Below are 18278 nucleotides of genomic sequence, written 5' to 3' on the forward strand. Positions count from 1 at the left end.
TGCAGGATGAGCAGCTACTAGCTATTGCCTGATATTATTAGTAATTAGTTACATAACTCCCTTGTCTTCCCATGTCACTGGACCATTTTATTAACCATTAAAAAAAATCCTTCCAGTAGCACCTTAGAGACCAACTAAGTTTGTTCTTGGTATGAGCTTTCGTGTGCATGCACACTTTGCAGCTCTATGCTTCAGGGGGCGATATTGCCTCAGTCCTGCTAAGAGTCATCCAGGAATGCACAGAGAGAGAGGGGGGAGGGAGGGAGAGAGGGAGGAATGCCACAGAACAGCAAAGGCACCTTCTTCTCACTCCTGGAAGCTTTGGGGCTTTTTATCTGTTTCTTTGTCTACTGGTGGGCTTAGATGGAACCATGCAGCTTCTCTGCCTGCATGCGCTGCAGCAGAAGCTTGCCTCGTTGCAATTGACACTGCACATTAATGCTGTTACAAGGGCTGTTGGCTCATCTGCTATGTGAAGATGAAATGGTCTTTCTATTTGGACTGCAGGGGGGTGGGTACTCAAAGTGTAAACTGTAGGTGGAAAGGCCTCAGGGCTTGTTTCATTTTCAAAGCATGTCTGCTTTACTCTGTATTAGCAAAAATAATAATACAGTATTTGGAAGGTATCTGGGATCTTTGGGGTGCTTCTGTTACGGGTCCAATGATGCTTGAGGGGACTGAATGGGTTCTTGTTCATGCAAGGAGGCCACGTTGCCAATATCTGCACAGGTGGGAAGAGAAGTGGCAAAGGGAGGCATCTTCCTGAAAACAATGATTCATGGCCTTTGAAGACCAGCTTAAACACTTCCCAGGCAGAGGGAAACATCTCGCATGGCTAGAGAAGTGACCACAAGGAATGTATACCCAACAGCAGTATACATTTTCTGATCTTCTCCAGCTTCCTTTCTAAATTAATCCTTCCAATCCACTAATTCAGTGCCACATTGATTGACAGCAGGCTGTTTGGACAGGCAGGATGTAAAAGAACCATTAGAAAAACAGTGTTTATACTGGAGAAACTTCAGCTGCATTGTTACCTGCACTTTCATTTCCTCATGCTCCTGCAAACGTTGCAACAGGTTTTGCTTCTCTGTGGAGAGCTGCTCAAGGAGCTGCTCCTTGTCCCTCAGATTCCAAGCCAGCTCCTCAATTTTCCTGCAGAGGAAAAACATTCTGGTCACCATGGCTGGAAGCAAGGAACACTACTAGATACAGGGATACAGGGCAGGATGGCCATTTGGCATGACTGTGGGCAGTTAGACCAGGTCAGGACATCAAGGAGGCTAATACAATGAGCTACGGATGGCTTTGTCAACCTGTCACTCAGAGGAGCACCTCCTCCACCAACGGAGTACAAAACCAAACAAACCAGGAGACTTACAGCAGCAAGGCCTCAAGTTCACCCCTGCACCCAAAAGAGAGATACAAAGTTTGTGCAGACCTCTTCAACTTGTCGTGAATTTTACTCAATATTGACCCAGAGCAGATTCCAACATATAGTTAGACGTATTGCAGGATTCCCCAAAAATAGACCAGAGGCAATTTTATGTCATCCAGCAGAACTTTACTGCTACTGAAGGCAAATGAGCATAATGGTCAAATCTATACATTTAGGATTTGCACTGTTCATAAAAAATCCAGTTGCAGCAGACTTAAAGTTACAAATAATAAGACTAAATAAGCATACTATGTATAGAACACCACGCCAGAAAGAAAGAAAGAAAGAAAGAAAGAAAGAAAGAAAGAAAGAAAGAAAGAAAAGAAAATAAAAGAAAAGAGAGCGAAATCCAGTCTCCTTCTGGCCTATTATTATAGCCAGCATGACCTTGAGAGAAAGAGATAACAGGACCAGTTTTAAGCCAGCTGTACTCGGCTTCTCTGAAGGGATAACCCAAACATCATGAACCTTCTGCTTGTTTCTTTCATACAGAGAAGCTTCCAGAACCCTCTTGAATTAATTAAAATAGGAAAGATCTCTACACATCACATCAATACCTTCTGCACTAAGAAATGCAAACCGACACAACTTTTTTTTGGGGGGGGAACTATTCCCCAAATTGCTCAGAAATTTAACATTATGGGTGGCAGACACAAACTGAGTCAGTGGAACTAAACCCATAGAAACATACTTATTTTTCTCAGCCAACATAGCACTGTAGGTTTCCAAAACAGCCTGGCTTTTCCTGGTCTCATCCTGCAGCTTGGTGAACTTCATCAGCTCCTTGGTGAGTTTCAGACAGCGATCCTTCTCAACCTCAGCCATAGTTGTCATCCTCTCTGCTTTGGTCTTTGCCGACTGGGCTTCCTAAAGGAAGAATCAGAGATGAAATCAGACAAAGGAACCTGAAAGAGCAGGTGCCTCCGGTTTGGATGTCTCCTGTTGTGTTCAAACCAAAGAGACCTTAGTCTTTCTCTCCAGAAGAAATCAGGAGGAGGCCAGCAGAAGACTGTGATGTACAAGTTTTCCCAAGTGTCACCTGAAAACTGCTCTAGAGGAGGCACCTGGTATTTTCATCCTACTTGGCAGGCCGCAAATGTCTTGGGAAGGCTCACAGAAAGGATGGAGGCTCTGAGAGGGACTTGGACTGCTTGTATCTGTCAGCAAAACATCCCGCCGCGGGGGCAAGTTGTGAGACTGACCCCCAGGTAGGGATGAAGCCTGCATGCCCTCCTGGCTACTCGAGTCCAGGGGCACATTGATAATATGCGATTGTTCCCCAGGTAGAAGAACAACACACACAAGCCATTAAGGCTAAACTACTTTATTATAGATAAAATGCAGAGTATGCATCTGCTTTCCAGCTCAGTAAGTCAGAGCTGTGTATTAGCATGTCCGGCATCTCTGAGCCAGAAACGAAAGTAAAGTACAAAAACATCACGTGTGTGAGAAAGCTGGTAGAACTGGTGGCTTTCCCACAGGATGAAAACAGACACATAGTCATGCTGGCCTTGCTGCTGCAGCTTTTACAGCTCGGCTTGTAATAATATCCTGATAGTAACACCTCATCAAAGTCATTCTCCCACTTGACATTGAGAATGAACGCATTGGTGAAATCTACAGTCAATATTCAATATGGAATTTCAGTACAGTTACTCTGTCAAAACCACATCATAGGATGAGACCCCTTCACGCCACTTAAATCAACTTGGATATACATCACTTCCTCTGTTTTGCACTTACAAATTTTAACTCTGATACAGAATCTGCATCCAACACATATGGTGGCCGGGAGCAGTCCAAGTTCACATGTACACCATTCTTTAGCCGTAAGTACAATGAAGTAATGGTTTGCATTAAGCTCCTATGCTGCAAGCATGTTTACTCCAGAAAATAAATATTCAGCATCATTTAACTGAATTAGGGTTAGATAGCAAGTTCCATTACAATGCAGGACCACTCCTAAGGTTACATAGCTATTCCATTTGAGAGGAGATCCTGATGAGATCAGGCTCTCCCAGCATGTGGAGGATTCTACACACTTCTCTGGATGCATTCCAATGCACCTTTTTGATGCACTTGGGATGGGCAGCCAGGGATGGCACTCATGCATGCAGCCCCCTCATGTGCTATTTAAACATGGAGGGGGCATATAAACACCCTCTGATGGGAGCACTTCTTGGAGCAAGGGTAAACAGAATCTACAAGCGAGATCCACGGAACTCCCAAATCTCACACCAGAATAAACTGATACCTGACACTAGAACTGAACTTCCTCATTCCCCAACTGTCTTATTCCAGGATAGCTACCCTTCAGTGAGGCTTTGTAAAATGCTGTCCAAGAGTTTAGCTTGTTCTACATGCTAAATGGGACATGGGTGGCGCTGTGGGTTAAACCACAGAGTCTAGGGCTTGCCGATCAGAAGGTCGGCGGTTCGAATCCCCGTGACGGGGTGAGCTCCCGTTGCTCTGTCCCAGCTCCTGCCAACCTAGCAGTTTGAAAGCACGTCAAAGGGCAAGTAGATAAATAGGTACCGCTCCGGTGGGAAGGTAAATGGCGTTTCTGTGCACTGCTCTGGTTCGCCAGAAGTGGCTTTGTCATGCTGGCCATATGACCCTGAAGCTGTACGCCGGCTCCCGTGGCCAGTAAAGCAAGATGAGCGCCGCAACCCCAGAGTCGTCCATGACTGGACCTAATGGTCAGGGGTCCCTTAACCTTTACCTTACGTGTTAATTATCTTTAAACAGACTTGAGTGGCTAATCTAAACAGAGCTCATTATAAGATTTAAGCTTTTTGAAATTAAGGAACTGCAAACTTTGCTTAATGGTTCCAAACAAAACTGAGGCCTCAAAGGAGACACAACTCAGATTTTGGGAACAAAGCAGAAAATGAAGGTGTACATTTACTGTTCAAACTTGGCATGGTGCCAGCTGAATGGATGTTTGTGTATTCCTTTTAGTGCTTGGTTGGAATTGCAACATGGATCAGCTGATCCATACTGTATCCCAAAGTTTTAGTGACTTTATATCCACCAGAAAGTGGTGATAACAGGTTGTGGGACTTTCAAGATAAGGGGAGAGAAGCCCTTCTGGATTTTCCAAATTGACAGGTGGGGAGCAATCTCTGTCTCAGTTTTTTTTTCAGGGTGGCCTGACCCACCCCTGAGGCAGACTGTAGCAGCCGCCTTGGGCAGTGGAATCCTTTGGGGCAGCACCCCACACATCCCTGCAGCCTCCGGAGAATTGAGGAGAAGCAACAGCAGCAGTTTCCGGCAAGATCTTATGAGATCCTGTGGAACTCTCATGAGATCTCACCAGAAACTGCCCACCCACCACCTGACCCCCACCACTGCAGCCTCATGACCCTGTTTGCAGGATCTCGTGTTTTTTTGTTTTTTTTAATTGAATTATTATGCAAATACAAATGAAACAAAGAATACAAACATTTCTACTGAATACACAAAGAAGGAAAAATGATGGGGGGGGGGGGAGAGAAAAGGAAAAAGAAAAGAAAAACAAAACAAATGCAAACAGTAAAAAACATAAGTATAATACAAAGTAACTATAATAGTCATCCCAGAATGTCATTTCTTTACCTGAATACTGACTCTTCTGGGGTGAATCTCTTTCTATTATACTTTTGGTTTTTGCAGGATCTCATGATTGTGCCCTACTAAAATGGTCAGCAAACACACAAAACACACACACACACACACACACACACACACACACAAAACCCTGAAGAAGTGTGTATGCACACGAAAGCTCATACCAAGAACAAACTTAGTTGGTCTCTAAGGTGCTAACTGGAAGGATTTTTATTTTTATTTTTTATTTTGTTTTGACTATGGCAGACCAACACGGCTACCTACCTGTAACTAAAAAAATCCCTGTAAGGGAATTTCCTCACCTCCTGCAGAAGGTGGATTTTCTTCTCCAGGATCTCATAGGCATGTTCATTCTGTTGCTGGTGAGAAATCTCAGCCTCATTCTCACTGCCCAGGTTCCCAGCTGCTGCCCTGAAATTCATAGATAGAAAAAAGCACCCCTGGTACACGGCAGAAGGAATACTAACAAGAAAAGGAGGAGCCATGGCTCTGCGGAAGACTGACTGCTTTGCCTGCAGAAAGACCAAGGTTCAGATCCTCACTGGCACCTTCCACGAAATGGGTGCCATGCAGCAGGGCTGAAAATGGCCTCTGCCTGAGAGAGCACCAGCAGCCAGATCAGAGCCAGCACGAGGCTTGATGGACAAGACCAGCCCAAGGGAACTTTGTGCGCTCAAAGCGAGAGATCAGAGTGACAAGGGACAAATGTTTTTGCACATACTTAAACTCTTTAGGCCAGGGTTGAGGAACCTGTCAATTTGGGGTTATAGTCCAATCCTAACCACAGATGCACAGAAGGAAATTACATTTATTTCACTGAGTTTTATTTCCATGCAAACCTAACACAAGCTTACTCAGAGTAGGATCCACCCACCAAGCTCAATGCAGCAACGTCACCAAAAGTTGTAGCAGCATAGTTTGGAATACAAGCATTCCTCGTACATTAATGCTTGGAAGAAATCAAACATGAGTCCACTTTAAAGTATGGCTAAATCTAGATCCAACCCAAAGTTTTTCTGCAGCTTGGTAAGAGAAAATGTGCTTTTGAATAGAAAGTGCATTTATCTTAGACCTATTTAGTCAAACTCCAGGACACCAATGCCGACTCAAACAGAGCAGAGGAACCCCCAGAAAACATGTTTTTAGGGTTCCATGCTCCCCAGCCCTGTGAAAAGAGAAGCAGTGGAGTCCCAGAGTTTGCTTGTTTCACTCAGTGACATAATCAAAGGCTTTCATCCTAGTGACTGCTAACTGACCCCAGAGACAAGCTGTGCAGAGATTTACTGGACGAGAGAACTTAAGAAATGAATATACATGTCTCATTGTACCTTACAAGATTTGTATTTTCCCTATGTATCCCCTTCTAGGAATAAACCATGATGTAAGTTGTTGACTATGCTTGTCCCTAGAGCTTAAGTCTTATTGACCTCTTTAAAAACGAACGGTGGAATTCAATGTTGCACTAAGACTGCTTACCAGGAGGGGGAAGGATTTACCTTCTTCTCCCCGGCGGGGTTATTTGGGGGGAGGGGGCCAGGGGGAGCAGAGCAGGGAAGCCCTGCCATGCTAACACAACTATTCAGTTGAACCCAGTCCAGAGGAACCTTCTCCCAGTTGTCTTGTGATTCAATAGAAATGGCAACGTTCTGAATACCTGAGGCATCTGACTCTGACTGTTTAGCTCTACATGAGCAATTGCTGGCATCTTCAGACTCAGCTACATTAGTAAAGAAGCAGCCATTTGAATGTGCTATAAATATGCAACACCAGATGGCACCAGAGAGCAGAAAATTTTAAAACACAATTTCCCATAGAGATTGTTTTCTTTTGTTAAAACAATCTAATTTCTGACTTTTTAATAGCATTTTCACCCCTGTGTTTAGGTCCACCCTTAGTGACAAAGCAAGAAACTCGGTTTGCATGCTAAATTAAAGAAAATCCAGATCTGGATTTTCTTTTCAATGGGAACTGAAATGTGAACACAGGATTGTGACCTTGGTGTAGTGCAGTAGATAAACAGAAGGGCCCAGAAAACTCTCTTTGTGTGCATGCACAAACACACACACAAACACACACACACACACACACACACACACGTGTGTGCATTCCTAAGGGTGGGATGTGTGTGAACCGGGCTCTGCAGATCCATCCGCCCCACCTCTTACCGGGCTTGTTCCAAGCTTTGTTGCTTCTCCTGGAGCTCTTGCTTCAGGCTTTCCACTTCCACCTTCAGCTCGATGTTCTGAAAGGTACAAACAGGCATGAAGGATCATAACCTGCTGAGCTGTGGCTCTCTCCTGCTGCTGCACCAATATTCCAGCCTTGAAGCAGACCTGTCTCCTTTTGACTTCAAATACTGAGGTACCTGGTAGCAGCATGCAAAGCGCTTCCCTTTTGTGAAGACATGGTGAAATATAAACAGAGAGAAATCTCCACAAACTATTGCAGTTGCAAGACTCTGGTGCTCTATCAGGAGCCTGGCTGGGTGGGCATTTTGTTGTTGTTGTTGATACACCAAAAAAGGAACAAACAAAACAAAAATACAAATAAAAACAGTGATAAAGACAATATTAATTGCAAATCAATAAAGTAAAAAGTGGTCCTTGAACTATAGACCCGACCTCCCATCTATTCCTTATTTCAATTATATATTATTTGTTGCCAATACACACTTTTATCAGATTAACTAATTATTGGTTTATCTTAGGTCTCATATCTTTCTTAAAGCTACTACTGAAGTTATTCAAATGCTGCAACAGAGTTTAAACTGCTATAGTTGTTTTTTAAATAAACTTTGAAGACTTTCCATTTTGAGACAAATTCCTGTTTTGGTTTGTTCTTTATATTTTCTGATAGACTGACAAAAAATATGACGCCATCGCAGGTTCAAAGATTAAAAGATCTTACTGGATTGAACTTTGTTAAAAAGGTAAAATATTTGGGGGTTAACTTGACTTCAAAAAATACAAACCTGTTCAAGGACAATTATGAAAAAATATGGCAGGAGATTAAAAGAGACCTAGAAATATGGACTAGGCTAAAGTTGTCCTTGATGGGAAGAATAGCGGTTATTAAGATGAATGTATTACCAAGAATGCTGTTTTTGTTCCAAGTGATCCCGATTATAGACAAGTTAGAGTGTTTCAGGAAATGGCAAAAGGACTTATCGAAATTTATCTGGCAAGGGAAAAAACCGAGAATCAAATATAAGATTCTCATAGATTCTAAGGAGAGAGGGGGATTTTCCCTACCAGATTTACGGATGTATTTTGAAGCGGCAGCCTTTTGCTGGTTAAAGGATTGGTTCAAGTTGGAAAATACAGACGTGTTGGACTTGGAAGGTCATGATAATGTGTTCGGTTGGCATGCTTATCTTTGGTATGACAAAGTGAAGGCCCACAAGGCCTTTAAAAATCATATAATTAGAAATGCCTTGTATCAGGTTTGGATTCGTAACAAAGACTTATTGGAGAGAAAGACCCCCAGGTGGATTTCGCCAGTGGAGGCGAAGGCTTATAAAGGACCAAATATGCCTGCGAAGTGGTTAAAGTATGCAGATATACTGCAACAAGAAGGTCAAAGCTTTAAGTTGAAAAGCTATGACCAAGTAAAAGAAGGAGTTTATGATTGGTTGCAGTACCACCAAATAAATGAAGTTTTTAAAATGGACAAAAAACTAGGCTTTCAGGTAGAAAAATCCAAGTTGGAAACAGAACTGTTAGACACGAACTCCAAAAACCTTTCTAGGATGTACAATTTGCTGTTGGAGTGGCATACAAAAGATGAGTTGGTTAAATCAGCAATGATTGACTGGGCAAAAGATGTGGGACATAACATTTTGTTTTCAGATTGGGAGAGGTTGTGGAGGGAAGGTATCAAATTTACCGCTTGTAACTTGTTAAAAGAAAATATGATGAAGATGATTTATAGATGGTATTTAACACCAGTTAAGTTAGCAAAGATGTATCATGGACTGAGTAATGAATGCTGGAAATGTAAGAAAGTAGAAGGTACTTTCTATCACATGTGGTGGACGTGCCCAAGGGTTAAGGACTTCTGGGAGAAGATATACAATGAGCTCAAAAGAGTGTTTAAATACACCTTTTCTAAGAAACCAGAGGCCTTCCTATTGGGTATATCCAACCATGAGATACACAGGAAAGATAAAGTGTTCTTTATGTATGCCACAACTGCTGCAAGAATTTTGATTGATAAATACTGGAAAGGGGAGGAGCTACCGACTGTGGAGGAATGGCAAATGAAGCTAATTGATTATATGGAACTCGCAGAACTGACCATGAAGCTCCGAGACCAGAGGGAGGAGGTGGTGCAAGAAGACTGGAAGAAATTTAAAGACTATTTGAAACAACGTGAAAAATTGGACTTTAGAAGTGAAATCAGTGGAAATAACAGGCATTAGCTATACAATGTTAGGTTGAATTAGAATATAAGGAGTGAAGATTGGAGGTTTTTAGAAGATAACATAAGACAATTAAATAAGATGATGAGATTAATGTGTCAAGACCAAGAATTAGTGATAGAGATAAGAGGTGTTAAGGTTAAGATGAATTAACGTGAATGTTTATTAAAATAGTTAAGAAACTGCTAAAATAAACTTATACTGTATGCAGATAAGGGAACGGGGGAAGTCCCCCAATAAGATTAGAAATAAGGTTATAAGAACTAGATGAATTTCTTTTTGTACTGTTTTTGATTGTTTTTTTTCTTTGATTTTTGTATAATGTGTTTGTTGTTTTTATGTAGTTTGTATGGAAAATAAAAATTCTTATAAAAAAAATATATTTTCTGATAGACTGTCTAACTTTGTTTATTCTGTTAGCTTTTGGATCCATTCATGAATAGAGGGGATTTCATCACTCTTCCATTTTGTAGCGATAAGAACTCTTGCTGCCGCTGTGGCATATTAAAAACATCTTTCATTTTTTGCAGAATATCCAAATCTGTAATCCCCAGAAGATAAGCAGCAGCTGTCACAGCAATCTATTTTTTATCTTTAAAATTCTACATCTTCAGGCAGCTCCATCAGCTTCTGGTGAAGCTGAACTTGAGGGGAACAAGCAACTTTGAGATGGTGTCAAAAAGGAGTGGGGAGAGGGGTGGGGAGAGAAAGAAAAAAGCAAGCAGGAAGAGACAGTTCAGTGGTTTCTAAAACCCCTCCTTAGGTTATCTACCTTAACCCTCTTTTTGAAGCTTTTAGAAACCATCTTAGTAAAGTTGAAACTTGCATGATTGCTTTGCTGTCTGTCTGTTTGTATTGTTATGGGTTGGTGGGGGAACAGGGGTAAGCAGAACTCATATGCGGCATTGGCTGGGGGAGACCAGGGACCATGGCGGAAGGCTGCTTTAGACCCAAGCTGGATGAAGTTGTGAGAGGGGCAACACTGAAGGCTCTAGATGTAAAGTTGTGTCAATTACCGGTAAACCATACTTCTTAAAGACACTCATCTCTGCTGTGCCTTGAAACACAACCCTCCCTGGAATCTTGCACTGCTTGTGGAGACTAGGGTGGCATGTGCCAGTCTGGTTGCACTTTCCGCTCTCAAAATGGGAAGGAGAGGATTCCATCAAAAATTGCCCCAAACTGTTTTAAAGAAGAGAAGCTGCATGACCTAACCATTGGGCTTTGGGGGGGGGTGAAATCTAGATTCCCATTTGTGTTTAAAAGGACTACCCCTTTTATTTTTATTTTCACTGTCAACAGAATCAACAGCATGTCTCACCCTCTGGTCCAATGAAGAAAGATTTTGCTAAGCAGGAGCGGATTATTGTGCAGGACGATGAGCTCCATTCAGTCCCAGTACTCAAAATAAATTCCCGAGTTTCCAAGTAAAAACAACAAAGAGTCCTATATAGCATGTTAAAGACTAACAAATTTATGATGGCAGAAATGTTCACGGACTTGAGCACACTCTTAGTTTGCAAGAATATAAAGGAGATTATAAAGGACAGACACACACAAACAGCCGAATTTAGATTTGATGAGGCCCTAAGCTACTGAAGGTAATGGGACCCTTTATATGTCCAGCTGTCCTTTGTCAACAACAAATTGTCACTGTTTTTTGTGTTGAATATATGGGAATTGATGGGACTATATGGGAATTGATGGACCTAATAGGTATCTAAAGCCATTTGCACATAACAAATAGGAACCTACACAACACAAAACACTGTTGCTGTATGTGGGTTTTATTTTATTTGTTTTGTATCTTATATTTTGGAAATGTACATCCAGGGTTTTTTTCCCTTTAAAATTTTTTTGGGCCCCCAATAGAGTGGGGCCCTAAGCTATAGCTTGTTTAGCTTATACGTAAATCCGGCACCACACACACACACACACACACACACACACACACACTGCATTCCAACAAGGTCATGGAGCCCAGCCTATTGCCAAGACAGGAAAGTCACCCCTCAAAACATCCCTGAGAGTTAGCCATGCAGCCTCTGCTTACAAAATCCCTAACCAAGAAAAAAATCCACCCAGAACCAGCACCCAAGAAGAGGAGATTGGCAGCTGGCTGGTAGTGAGATTTTCTGAATCCAGGGCCCAGGGGTTTTAGAGGTTGCCCCCTGGATACATCCTGACAAAGAGCACATGACTGCTTCATCCCATGCTGAACCCAACATGGGTCCCTGCCACTTCTCCATTCATCATGTCAATGTGGTCACATAAAATTCCTCTTTGTGCAAATATGGCATGAAGACAGGCGGCTCCACTGGGGGTTCCAGCTGGCAAGCAGGTAAAGCACAACTGCCCACAAATCCCCACGCAAGCTGCTCCATGAAACACCGCGTCACTTGCCACTTTTGTATTCCCCATGCACCAATTTAAGCCAAGGAGCAGAAGCTGTATTATTCGGTAGCCTGTGAATAGCATGGCCAGAAGCCAGCGGACCCATGTGATGCTTGCCTCTCCTGGAACGGAATGTCCCGACTTCAGTTGCCTGCTTTAGAGAACACAGATCATCTGCTTCGGACGGAGAATCTGAGCTGCCCATCCACAATTGGATCCCTCGCCCACATGCCATCTTCCGACTCGTCTGGTGCCCTCAGGTTCAATCCACGCTTTGCCTAGTACTATTGTTTCCTGCCTGCTCATGAAGCACTTGGTGACCCGTAGCTCAACCAGTAATAATACTGTGGCGTTTGCCTTTCTAGGGAATACATATAAGAGCAGGAGTGAAAAAGGGGTTAAGTGGCTGACCCTAGGCTGTCCAATAAACAGAGGGGGGGAGGAGCTAGGGGCAGCTGAAGGAGTCAGTTAGAGTTAGAGAGCGGGGAGTTGAGAGAGTTGTTGAAGAGCAGTTGATCGAGGGGGTTGGTTGGTGGGTGGTTGTTGATTGGGAGGGTTGGTGGTGAGGTATAGTGGTGAGCGTAGGCAGGGTTGTAACCATTATCTTAAGTTGTTGAAGTTTTTAAATAAACACTTATTATTTTGTTTAAAATTGCACCCTGACTGTGAAAGTTATTACCAGGGAGGGGATCCTGGTTGGTGGCAGCGAAGCGCGTGGTGGCACAGGGATCAATAGTCCGTCAAACGACCGGGGACCCTGTGTGATCGCCACAAAACTGGTGGCAGCGACGGGATAAGATCAATACGCCGGCAGGAGACATCAATAAGCCCGTGGAGGGATATTGAAATCGTTGTGCCTGTTCACCACAAAATTGGCAGAAGCAGCTGGGGTTAAACAATACACCTGGAAGGGGAAGGGTAAATCTGTGAAGTGATAACCTAGCCCGGGGGTGTAGTTGTGGGTACCCAAGGACGCTGCAAGGCTAAGATAACAAAAGGAGAAAAGAGAGCTCACAAATCTGTTCTGGCAGGGGGTTTTGACTTGGGGTCCGAGGAAGTAAGCTTAACGGGTAGAGAGAAGACCCATAGCAGAACTTTGAGACCCGAGTCTGGAGAAACCTAGCCAGGGGGAACAGTGCTGAGAGGAGATTTCTCTTATTTTGTTAATTTAACTGTCAATCCTCAATCACACAATATGCCACCTAAAAAGACAAAGAACCCTGTGAGGGAACCAGCTCAAGATAGCTCTGAAGGGGAGGAAAATGGGAATCCTCTGAGGGAAGAGCAGAGCTTAGAAGATGCCACTAATATTTTACCTGAGGCGAGAGAGCCACAAGTTTCTATAGAATTAGAAAAGTGGAAACTAGAACAACAATATAAATTTGAATTAGAAAAAGAAAGAATTAGAGCTCAGCAAGAGAGCGAAAGAATGCAATTTCAGTTGGAAATGAGGAAACTAGAATTAGCAGCAATGGAGAATCAAAACAATAGTAATAACACCGGTAGTCAAACACCAGGGAAAGTGGATTTAAAGCGATTCCCTGAGTTCAAGGAGAAAGATAGCCCAGAGGCTTTTCTGATATCATTTGAGAGAGCCTGTAAAGATTTCCAAGTGAAGGATGAGGAGAAAATGGTGATCTTAAGGGCTAGAATTAGTGGGGTACTGGCAGAAATATACGCCCAAATGACAGAAGAACAGTCAACAGACTTTGAGATGTTTAAACAATTAATTTATACGAGGTTTGGAATTACCTCAGAACAACTAAGAAAAAAATTCAGGAGTGTGACAAAGTTGAGAGAAGAAACGTATGCTCAGTTGGGGGCAAAAATTACAAATTACCTCAAAAAATGGTTAGAGCAGGAGGGTGCGGATTCAATTAAAAAAATCAGAGAGGTTATTGCGTTGGAGCAATTTTATGCCACCATAACTGGGGAGCTGAAATATCTTGTAAAGGAAAGAAGTCCTAAAACCATTCAGGAGGCAGCATCCATAGCTGACCAAATTAATGAAATTAGGGACCATGGATTTGATAGTCCAAAATTTGGCGGGAAATTGTGGGGGAACCCCAGAAACCCATTTCAATATGCTAAAGGAAGCTCTTCTCCGGCAATGAAAAAGGGAAACATACCACAGTCAAAAAGCCCAAGTGACGTGGGCCAAACTAACACCCATACCTCTGAGGTAAAAGAAAATAAATCTAATTATACTGGGGGAAGAGATATGAGGTGCTGGTCGTGCAACAAACTGGGCCACAGAAGCTTTGAATGTAAGACTGGTGAACAAGTTAAATCTGGGAGCACAAACACTCAAAAACACTCTTATTGTATCCACTCAGTAGGGCAGGGTGAGGCTAAGCAGGTTGCCACGGAAACCGAAGCTTTAGCTAGGCCTGAGACAGAGGAGATTCCTGAGGCCTCAGTAATACACTGTTACTTGATTAAACAGAATGATTTGCTCTTGAGAAAGTCAGGAGAAAATATTTGGATTGAAAACAAAAAATATCTAGGGTTAAAAGATACCGGATCCCAAATCACAATTGTTCATCCTGAGATAATCAATCCCGAGAGAATAATTCCAGGAAAAACTATAGAATTAAAAGGAATCGCCAAAGAGCCAGTTAGACTCCAAATGGCTGAGGTAAACATTAAGTTACATGACTGGAGTGGAAAGTGGCAAGTGGCCATTTCAGAGGAAATCCCCACTGCTGTGCTTATCGGTTGGGATCTCCTGGAGCATGTGCAGAGTGCGTTTGTTATTACCCGCTCCAAGGGGGGCCAACTGTCAACTGATACTGAGGGAAGCGAAACAGTTGCCAATGAGGGCAGGACTCAGAGTCCTCAAGTTGAAACTTTGAGTGAGCCAGGCTTCCTAATACCTTTTAAAACTACTCAAAAGACTAATTTCTCTCAGGAACAAAAGAATGACATAGGACTAAACAGCTGTTTTGAGGCAGCAAAATCTACTGTTCCATTAACCCCTGATTGCCCAGAGAGGTTCTGCCTAGAGGAGGGGCTGTTATATCGTGAAGCCCTTAGCACACCTTATAAAGGGGGAGGAGGAAACCGCAGACAACTAGTGGTTCCTCACATGTATAGAGAAAAAATAATAAAGCAAGCCCATAATAGTATTTTTGGGGCACATATGGGGATAACTCGGACCAAACGAAGAGTGGCACAAAATTTCTATTGGCCAGGCATGGGGAAGCAAATTAGAATGTATTGCCAAGCCTGTGACATTTGCCAGAGGCAGGGATCAGGTCAGGACAAAACCAAGGCAAAACTGTGTCCTTTACCTGTAATCTCCACACCAGTCCAGAGTTTAGGACACGACGTGGCACAACCCGTGCCTAGAGCAACCAAAAAGGGGAATGAAATGCAACTAGCCTGGGAGGAACCATCCCAAATCGTGTCCAAAATAAATAATGTAAACTACCTTATCCAGCAGGGGGATGAGGGGCGCAAGGTAGTTCACGTAAACATGATTAAGCCTTACCAGAAAACCGAAAGCTGGGCTCCCTGTGCTATCCGAGAGGACCCAGAAGAAGCAGAAATATCATGCTGGGAGGGGAGAGGGGAGCAAGAATGTAATATACAAGAAGTTAAGCTAGCCCCTACCTTAACCCATTCACAGCAGGAAGAAATGAGAAACAACCTACAAAAATTTAAAAGGATTTTCAGTAATACTCCAAGACTAGCAAAAGGGGTAGTCCATCACACTGACACCGGGATTGCAAAGTCTTGTGATTTCATATTTGTTATGCCGTACGATGAACAGAGTCAGGTGTGGTTGCAATGCAAAGCCAGAGCCAATGCTCCATATAACCACACCATAATGGAATATGAAAAATACATTCACATGGGCATTAATCCAAAGAAGATGGTGATGAGTGTTCCATGGTATGGCTATGATTATACCTGTCTAGACTCAATTAAGGCCCATGTTTGTTCAATTGCAAAAGTTCCTTTCCAAGGGGCTCCATGCAGTGACATGGCAAGATGTCAGCGCCCATATAAAGTAAACATGGATCTAGTAAACAGTCTCATTTCCGGGATCCTGTGGGATGAGGAACAGGAAGCCCCATATTTAGAATACAAGGTCTTTATATTTGACATTGGGGGGCAGGCCTGGAAAGTTTATGACTGGTCACATATTACCACAGTGGCGATTTTTGGAAAATATGACCCTGAGCTTATGGGTTATGTCCCTTCAAGAGGAGTCAGAGTTGTTTTAAAAAGTGACCTATCTGTGAGATCAGTTAGAACAACTATTCAAAGTTATGATAAAACATTCATCAGTTGGAAATATAGAAAGAAAAACATACTGAAAGTTATAGTTGCCAGGGTGTCCCATCAACTTTCTATGAAAGTGAAAGTGTTTCCTACACTAGAGATTGTGTGGTGGGAAGTTGGGTACCCTGCTACTCATGCAACACAAATGAATGCCCAAAATGAACGTGGTTACACAGCATTAACATGGCCACCACGTCAAAGACATAAAAAAGTAGTCTTCAAATTGCTTGAAGTGGGAACTGATAATTCAACACAGACCAAAGATGAACTGACAGCAAGGGAGATTGCTAAGAGCAATAAGCAATTGGAGCTTTTTAATCTACTTTCATTAAGTAAACCTGTGTGTCCAAAAAGCTTCAGCAAGCTGATTAAAAAAGCAGCTTTCCACAAACTTCTGAAAGCAGTTCCCAATGAATTCAGAAGCCAGATAACCAGTGCTTATGCTGCTTTTGAGGACTTGGAGACGTTTGCACAAGGCATGGAGCTTGAACACTTAACAGAGATCCTGAAGGAGAGCAAGGGTGATCCCAGAGAGCTTTTGACCCTGAGAAACAAAGACTCTACACGGATTGGAATCCACAATCGTTACAGACGCATCGACTGCAGGGATCGGGGTGGGACTGTGTCATATGGCGGAGGAAGACAACTCGCATCCCATCACGTGTGGCAGAGAAAAGACTGGTGCCCAGAGAAAGACACTTCTTGTGGCGGTTAAGGACAATGAGGAGCGTGAAAGGATCCTGGACATCGTTGCAGATGCCTTATCACGAAGACCCGAAGGCAAAGATTAAAATGGACGGTTACAAATTTTCTTGCAGTTAACTAAAGGTTTAATATTGCATGATCTATTGTATATAATGTGGGGAAAAACAATTATTAAGCCAGTATAAGATGAGGAGTTAAGGTTAGTAAACATAGGAAATGTTTGTTTGAATTAATGTGTCCCGCAGTTTGATCAGGAGTATAACTCTGTGCAGTTATCCCTCCTGAATCAAACTTATTTAAGGGGGGAGGTATGTGGCGTTTGCCTTTCTAGGGAATACATATAAGAGCAGGAGTGAAAAAGGGGTTAAGTGGCTGACCCTAGGCTGTCCAATAAACAGAGGGGGGGAGGAGCTAGGGGCAGCTGAAGGAGTCAGTTAGAGTTAGAGAGCGGGGAGTTGAGAGAGTTGTTGAAGAGCAGTTGATCGAGGGGGTTGGTTGGTGGGTGGTTGTTGATTGGGAGGGTTGGTGGTGAGGTATAGTGGTGAGCGTAGGCAGGGTTGTAACCATTATCTTAAGTTGTTGAAGTTTTTAAATAAACACTTATTATTTTGTTTAAAATTGCACCCTGACTGTGAAAGTTATTACCAGGGAGGGGGATCCTGGTTGGTGGCAGCGAAGCGCGTGGTGGCACAGGGATCAATAGTCCGTCAAACGACCGGGGACCCTGTGTGATCGCCACAAATACGGCCACTTCTGCTCATTTATTCCATTGTTCTTTGTACTTCTTTTGTGCCAATTTCTTTTTACTTGCTGCATTTCTCTTTCTCTGTGGATTTTCAGGTGAACCAGTGATGTGCTATTGTTAATCACAGGAACGGCTCCAATCTTGCAGAATCAATTTGGTGCCTTCCTTCCCTGCCCCATATTTGACTTTTAACTTCAAAGAGGTGGAATCTATAGGAATGAAGTTTTATCCTCCATTTAACTTTCCTGACGGTCATATTGTGCATGTTTTGTGGACGCTACTTCTCGTTGTGCTCACCTGCACTTGTGCCTTCCTCCCAAACCTTCGCATTTCATTTTTTGGGTGGAGGAATTAAGTTTGTGGCTGTGGTAGGAACATGATTGTGGTGGGATATAAATCCCAACATGTGCCAAGGAGCCTTTTGCCCCAATAAATCTTGGTGGGGCTTCTCACCCCACCCCAACCGCTGGGGATCCAACTGTGTCTTTCTTTTCCATCAACTTAAAATGAGATTTAGAGCCAGTTCCCCAAAAACAGCAAGGCGGAGTAAAAGGGTACTTGGCAGGCAGAATATTTCTCCCACAAGCCATTTCTAGGGAATTAGCCAGTCAATGGGGAGATCACACTCTTTATTAACTTGCATGATTAGTCTGTGCAGACGTGGAGGAGCACATGCA

The 18278-nt window shown here is 43.0% G+C and overlaps 1 protein-coding gene across 1 annotated transcript in view; it reads right to left on the reverse strand.

Moving 5' to 3' along the window:
* Window positions 1-18278, reverse strand: part of PDE4DIP (phosphodiesterase 4D interacting protein) — a 92455-nt gene that overhangs the window by 64549 nt on the left and 9628 nt on the right. The window contains exons 5-8 of the mRNA XM_033151153.1: window positions 7213-7289; window positions 5350-5458; window positions 2130-2305; window positions 1038-1155 (exon numbers count right to left, since the gene is read on the reverse strand). Coding sequence (XP_033007044.1) covers window positions 1038-1155; window positions 2130-2305; window positions 5350-5458; window positions 7213-7289 — 480 coding nt within the window. The remainder of the gene's footprint in view (window positions 1-1037; window positions 1156-2129; window positions 2306-5349; window positions 5459-7212; window positions 7290-18278) is intronic.

The sequence above is a fragment of the Lacerta agilis genome, chromosome 6 (genome assembly GCF_009819535.1).
Source record: "Lacerta agilis isolate rLacAgi1 chromosome 6, rLacAgi1.pri, whole genome shotgun sequence".
NCBI classification, from domain to species: Eukaryota; Metazoa; Chordata; class Lepidosauria; order Squamata; family Lacertidae; genus Lacerta; species Lacerta agilis.